The sequence below is a fragment of the Vanellus vanellus genome, assembly GCF_965231255.1.
Source record: "Vanellus vanellus genome assembly, chromosome: 24".
Classification (NCBI taxonomy): Eukaryota; Metazoa; Chordata; class Aves; order Charadriiformes; family Charadriidae; genus Vanellus; species Vanellus vanellus.
In genome coordinates, this window is record NC_138929.1 from 4,342,038 (window position 1) to 4,348,504 (window position 6,467).

General features: G+C 52.2%; 1 protein-coding gene across 1 annotated transcript; it reads left to right on the forward strand.

Annotated features, from left to right (window-relative positions):
• Nucleotides 1-1,054: 1,054 nt before the first annotated feature.
• Nucleotides 1,055-1,390, forward strand: RPRML (reprimo like; the record flags this gene model as incomplete). Its single annotated transcript, XM_082495156.1, has 1 exon — nt 1,055-1,390. The coding sequence occupies one exon, from the start codon at nt 1,055-1,057 to the stop codon at nt 1,388-1,390; it is 336 nt and encodes a 111-aa protein (XP_082351282.1).
• Between the last annotated feature and the right edge of the window lie 5,077 nt (nt 1,391-6,467).

Below are 6,467 nucleotides of genomic sequence, written 5' to 3' on the forward strand. Positions count from 1 at the left end.
GGGGCAGGAGGGGGAGAAAAGGCAGACAAAGGTGCCCGGGGAGGAAAACCCCCATCCCGAGGAAGACAAGGATGCAGAGAGGGAGCTGGATCCAGCTCTCATCTGGAAGCACAGGACAGGCATCACTGAGCAGAGCTGGGGGTGGACTGGGCTGGATTGGGCCAGCGCTGCTGGAAGAAGGAGTGGGTGGCACAGAGCAGCAACGGGGGAGCGGCGAGAGCAGCGCTGACCTGAGGCTTCGCGGGAACCTGCGTGGGGTGGGGGGGGACGGGGACCCGCCAGCGGTCCAGGATGAACGCGGAACATGCGGGCTGATTTGGGGAGCAGGGGGGGGGTGTGGGAGGGAGGATGAGTTAGGTGCCGCTCCGAAGGGCCTCAGGGGTCAGCCCCCGCCTGGGGGTGGCACAGGGGTGGGTGCGGGCACCCGTGGCAGGGCAGAGGGGGGGTGCACACGCGTGGGGAAGGGGTGGGCAGCCTGGGTGAGAGTGGAGGGGGAAGGAAGGCGGTCCTGGGGGGAGGCTGGAAGGGGGTGGAGTTGGTGTTGTTTTTTTTTTTTTTTTTTTTTTCTTTGAACACGGTGAAGACTTTAGCTTGGAACTTGCATTTGTGGAGCTCCCAGCCGGCAGGAATCAGCTCTCCCTCCTGCGGGAGAGCCCCCCGGGGGAAAGGGCTGCGCTGCGCTTCGGGGCAGCAGCTTCGGGGTGGCGGCGAGGGCGGGAGGCACGGGGTGATATTTGGCCGCCTCCTTCTCCCCCGCACCCCCTTCGCCTTCTCTCTCTCTCTCCCTTTTGGCTTGTTTGGGGGCTTGTGCGAAGGCTGCCAGTGCCAGGAGGGATCCGGGAGCGAGCCGTCCCTCGGCTGCGCAAATTGCCTTCCCACCTGCTCACAGCCTCGAGGAAGTTTCCCCTCCGTCCGAGGCGTTGGGAGAAGAAAGGCAGGAGGTGGCTCGGAGCCCGCCGGCCCGCCGCGCCGAGCCTTGGCATGTGAAGGGTGGGCAGGGGGACATCAAGCTTTCCTCTGACCTTCCCCGGAGATTTGGGATCGCGCGTAGACCATGAATGGATCCTTTTTCAACCAGACTCTCCTAGAGCAGGGAGCTTATCCCAACAGGACCCAGGGCTTGGGGATGCTCATGGCCTGCTGCAACGGGACCAGCTCAGTGCTGGCGACCGACGGTGGCTCCTCGGTCCTGGCGCCTGATGAGCGGAGCCTTTACATCACGCGGGTGGTGCAGATCGCTGTCCTCTGCGTCCTCTCCTTGACTGTGATGTTCGGCATCTTCTTTCTGGGCTGCAACTTGCTCATCAAATCGGAGAGCATGATTAACTTTCTGGTGAAGGACCGGAGACCTTCCAAGGATGTGGGAGCTGCAATCATGGGACTTTACTGAAGCCACCGGGCTTTTGTAGGCAAGTGAACTGTCTGGACCTGGTGCCGAGAAGCAGATTCCCATGTGTTTGGGGCAGCCGGGGGGGAGTGGAAAGGGAGGGAGGGTTCTTTTAATGTGTCTGTGTCCATGGGAAAGCAAATCTGCGCTTCCCAGTCAACAAACTGTCGTGGCAAATGGGGAAATCTCCCCAGAGCTGTATGAAGTACAATAAATGACCAGCATCGTGTTGCATGCAGAAATGGCTTAAGTTTTGCATGAAACTTGCAGAAACAGTGATAATGTGCAGATCTGGACTCTTTTCTGCTGTTACCTTGGATACCGCTACCTGGGATTTAGGGCTAAAAAAAAAAAAAAAAAAGCAAAGAAAAAAAAAAGGAAAAAAAAAAGCAAATAACTCACTCCAAAAAGAAAACAAAAAATCAAACTAACGGTAAAGCAAAATGCATGGCACGGACCACGTCTTTGACCATGGGGCAGGGGAAGGGAAGTGCCGTGTGGGTTGTACAACAAAGTCTGCATGCTACAAAATGTGTCAGTCTGTTTGTATATCGGACCTCAAGCATTCATCTTCTGCTAGAGTTTTGTAACGGGGAAAGCATGTTCTTCCTTATTTTTCTGAGCTATCCTGTTAAATAAACTGCTACTTTCTTCTTTCACACTATGCTGAAGGAAGAAAAGAACCCAGATAAATACAAAAAACCCACTCCAACCCCAAAACAAAAGCATGCTTGTTTTTGTACACAACAGCCTTTTTTTCAAGTGCTATATTGTTACAGTCCTTGAGGTTTTTGTAGTTTTTTTGAAAACTGGTGAACATTCAGGAAAAAAAGAACCTGTTTCAAAAGAATTTGGTGTTGTCTTCATTTTCTTTCTCTGCGTGTGCCGAGTTCAGGCATTTCTATCCTGGTTCCAGATATAATCATCTCACCTTCCAATTGAACTCTAATTAGAGATATTTATTTAAAGCAGAAACTACCACACATTTTTCACAGGCAAGTATCAGTTACCGCTAGCAAATAAATTCATCAGGAACTATGTATTTCGGGCTTGTGTTAAATACCTGCACAGTACTGAAGCGGAGATTCATAAAGATGCACTGAGCGCTTCTTCCAAAGCGAGATTTCAGCCTCCGAGTTAAAATCTCCAGCTCCTCTGATCCTGATGAGCTGTCAAAACTAAATTATGTGAGAGGAGGAGGACTCCTAACCTTTGTTCTGTGATGGAATTACAGCTCTGTCTGTGGGTGTGAGATGGAAATAATTTGAGTTTTGTTGCGCCAACAATATTCCTGCTGGGTCCACTTCTGTAGTGGGAAAGCAATCCTGGATACTGGAGGAGCTGCTGATCTGATCTGCTTGGATGTAAATCCAGAAGAACAGCGCTCTGCCTTTCCTAGGAGGAGGAACAAGGTTAGAGTACATTTTGTAATTAATCAATATTTGCCGAGCACCTTTTTTAAGGTTCCCGCAGGTCGACTAAACCCGATGCGGAGCAGGACTAGTGCAGCGCTGTCACTGGCTGCTCCCGCTAACCCCTTGTCTTTAACGCCTTAAGAGCACAAAGACAATGTGGCAGCAGGACCACAATTTGGGATTCAAAGCTCTGAAACGTCCCGCTGGTGCCCATGGAATGGCTGAACAGGCAGGGCTCTGATTTTTTATGAGCAGCTCGCAGCTCCCCGTACCTGAGCCGTCTTCTCAGCACGGAGGGTTTGCTGCCCTGCCGACAGACGGAAAAGGGGCTTCACACCACAGCGTGGAAGGGGATTTTGGTCCCTGATGCTGAAAGGGGTGTTATGGCCATTGATCTCTTTGCGTATGAGTGCAAACTGCTCCCTTCCCGCTCTGGGAGCACAGCCTGGTCACCGCATCAAGGTGAGACGCAAATAACCCCAACGCATACGGTGACCCAGCTCTGCAGGCACTTAGGAATGTACTTAGGTGTATAACCTAAAGGTATAACTAATGTATAACTGCATCTTCAGGTCACTGTGCTGTCAGAGGACAGCCCAGATGTTCTCACTAAACTCCCATCCAGCTTCTGCTTTAAACTGGTGTTTGGCCTCTCTTGCCAATCCATCCACCAGTGGTGGCCCCAGCGCGAGGGAGAGTTCAGAGATGACAGAAGAAACCTTCCAGTGTTAGCAATGCAACCAAGGCGCAGAAGGTGCTGCTAATCCAAAGAAAATATCAAAATCATCTTAACTCTGACCTGCAGCGATGCCCTGAGTGAAGAAGCTGGACAAATTATCTCAGCTGTCCCTACCTGCCTTGCTCTGCCAGCGGCTGTGAGAGCTGGTGTGTGTGTTGATGGGTCCTGCTGCCAAGCTGGGAAACGTGGCTCTGCAATCCCACATAGTCACCAACTGTCCTTAGAGGCCACATCCAGGAGTGGGGCATGGGAGTCTTCGTCCCTTTTGTGCTGTGGAGTCTTCCAGAGGAAAGGAGAAAAGTCAACCACAAGTGGGCTCATGTATACACGAGGTGGAGGAGCAAAGCAAAGCCCCAGAAGGCAGAGCTGGGCACCTGCTGAGACAGATGGAGATTGCTCAGGAGTCAGTTAGGAGAGGGAAGACTTTCCACAGGGCCTCTTGGGGCAAGAGCACAACTTGACTTATTCATCCTCTAGGCGTGCTTTGTCTCTTTCCTGACCATAAGGGCTATGTCTACATTACCAGGTCATGTGGACCAACAGAAGAGGGTCTGCAGAGTGAAGCAGTTGGTGGCACCATCCACATTTGCCATACTACGTGGCATGTGTCCCCTTGGCATTACTGGGCTTCTGTCTTGCTTGCAGTGGTTTTAAGACACTGGCACACAAGTCCCCATCCCGTTAGATTCCCAATAAAAGGCTGATTACCCCACTGAGAGGAGGAATTATTTGGGGAAAAGAAGATCTCTGGAGGATTGGTGCCAGCACTGAGATGACAAGGGGAGACCAGAAGGAAGGCAACAGAGGGCTGGCATGGTGATGGAACCCCTTGGGTTAGAGATCTGGGGTCTAAAGACCCTTCTGAGGTGAAGTCACGGTTGCTGTTTTAACTGCCCCCATTCCTTCCCCATCCGTTTGCACAGAGCAGATGCCAGTGCAGGTCATGCCTGGTGGAAGGGAGGGTGTTGAGGGCACCATGATGCTCCCCGGGTCTCAGGGGGAAGAGCTGCCATCTCAGGCCCCGAAAACCCAGCCGCCCTGCCCCAGAAGCATGAGTCCTGCAGCCAGAGGATGAGGCGGTTACTCCAGGGCTCGCGTAAGGAAAGCAGCCCATAATGGCTCTTTCTGCTGCCTTTCCCCACAAATAGCTGCGTTTTTTCATCTCACGCCTACTCATTTAGCTTAAGCTCGCAAGCGGGTACTGGCTCCCAAGAAAATTTAAGCAGTTTCTTTTTTTTTGAACGAGGCTGGTTTAATATTATTTTGATTTATTGTTTTTTAATTGTTGCCTGTAGCGTGTTGGCTGCCAGAACGTCACTGGGGCGCCAGGAGCTGTACAAGTATGACTGAGAGACGCTGCTGGCTATGAAGCACAGCAGAGAGACAGGGGGAGAAGGGATTTGCTCAGGTGGGTCATCACATCAGTGGCAGAGTGAGGACCAGCCATTGAGTCTCATTTAAAATCATCTCCTGGCAGCGGAATGCAAGATACCAATGCAGTCCTGTGGGACTGGCCACACTGGTCTGAGCCACTGGTTCATCTAGTCTGCATTCCTTCTCTGAAAACAATCATGATTTCAGGCAGTACACAGTCAGTCAAGTTCTACTAATGGGGAACTGCTTCTTGGCCCCCACCAACAGCAACCTGTGCTGGACCTTCACCGTCCTCCTTCTCCTGGGCCTTCTCCTTCCTCCTGCTGGAATTTCTTATTTCTCGACAGGCAGCAGGGAAACAGCAGAGAAAGGCAAGCGTGAGAGCACTTCCCCCTGCTGAGCAGCCTGCCTGCAAAGAGGAATCCTCTACCTCCCTAGTCACTGATTTTACGATTGGAGAAATAAAGAGGTGGCTTGACCCACCTGAGAGAACCCAGCAACCCTGCTCGTACAGCCTTGCCTGCAGCGGGGAAAAACCCAAACCACGTCCCAAAAGATACCCACCGCCTTCTCCCTGCCCTGGCAGCCTTGGCTGAGGACAATGAAAGAGTTAAAACAAGATGAGACAGACAAATAGATGAGGGGGGAGGGAGGATCCCAACCTGAGCCTGGCACCAGATGTACTAGAGCGCGTGCACCAAACATACACAGTATTTAATAATTCCTGAGAATTGCCATGGTAATGAGGCGCAGAGTCAGGTTGTTATGGTAACAGCCTTTTTTTTTTTAAGGCAGGGAGGCATTACCCAGGTTGTAACCTCAATCCAGACTGAACACATTGCTGAGAGGCCAAAAAATAAAAAAGAAGTAAAACAAAATCAAATTAGATAAGTGGCAGTTTCCTGTCTCTCGTCCGACAGTTCTGGGCTTGTCCTGTAGGTAGGTGGAGGGAACCAGGTTGTTCCAGACACACGTTGCCCTGGAAAGTCTGGGGAATGGCTGGAGTGGATCTCTGCAGGTCTGAAACCCAGTGCTGATGGGGGTGAGGGCCTGGACCCCTCTCCTGGGAGGTTCTGGGATGCTCCATCACCCCCTGGTTTTCCTTTCAGACCTCTGGCCTGGCTTCAGCCATGTACCCAGCTGGCTAATGGGAAGGACACGTCTCTCCAAGTGCATATGCGCAAGAGAGCAGCCATGGACAGGCCCTCATCCCAGCCGAGCCCACAGAAGCATGCTGTGATCCCAGTTCACAGTCTGCCTATGGTTACCTGCACCCCAAGCGATGAAGGTCCCGAAGCTGGTCTCCAAGATGATGCAAAGCAGTTTCGGGGCTGGAAAGGAGGTAAGAGACCACTTTTCCTAAACCCACATGACAAACCTAAGAAGAAAACACAGGTTCCCGGAGCTGCAACAAGGTCTCCGGGCTGCTGAGCTCCCCAAAGGGCCACCCATTAAGCCTGAACAGAAACGTGCTGTGTCTCCCCCCTGCCCTCACATCAACGGAAGCCGCTTTCATCTTCCCTCCCAAACCACCTCCTCCGGCAAGAGAGGC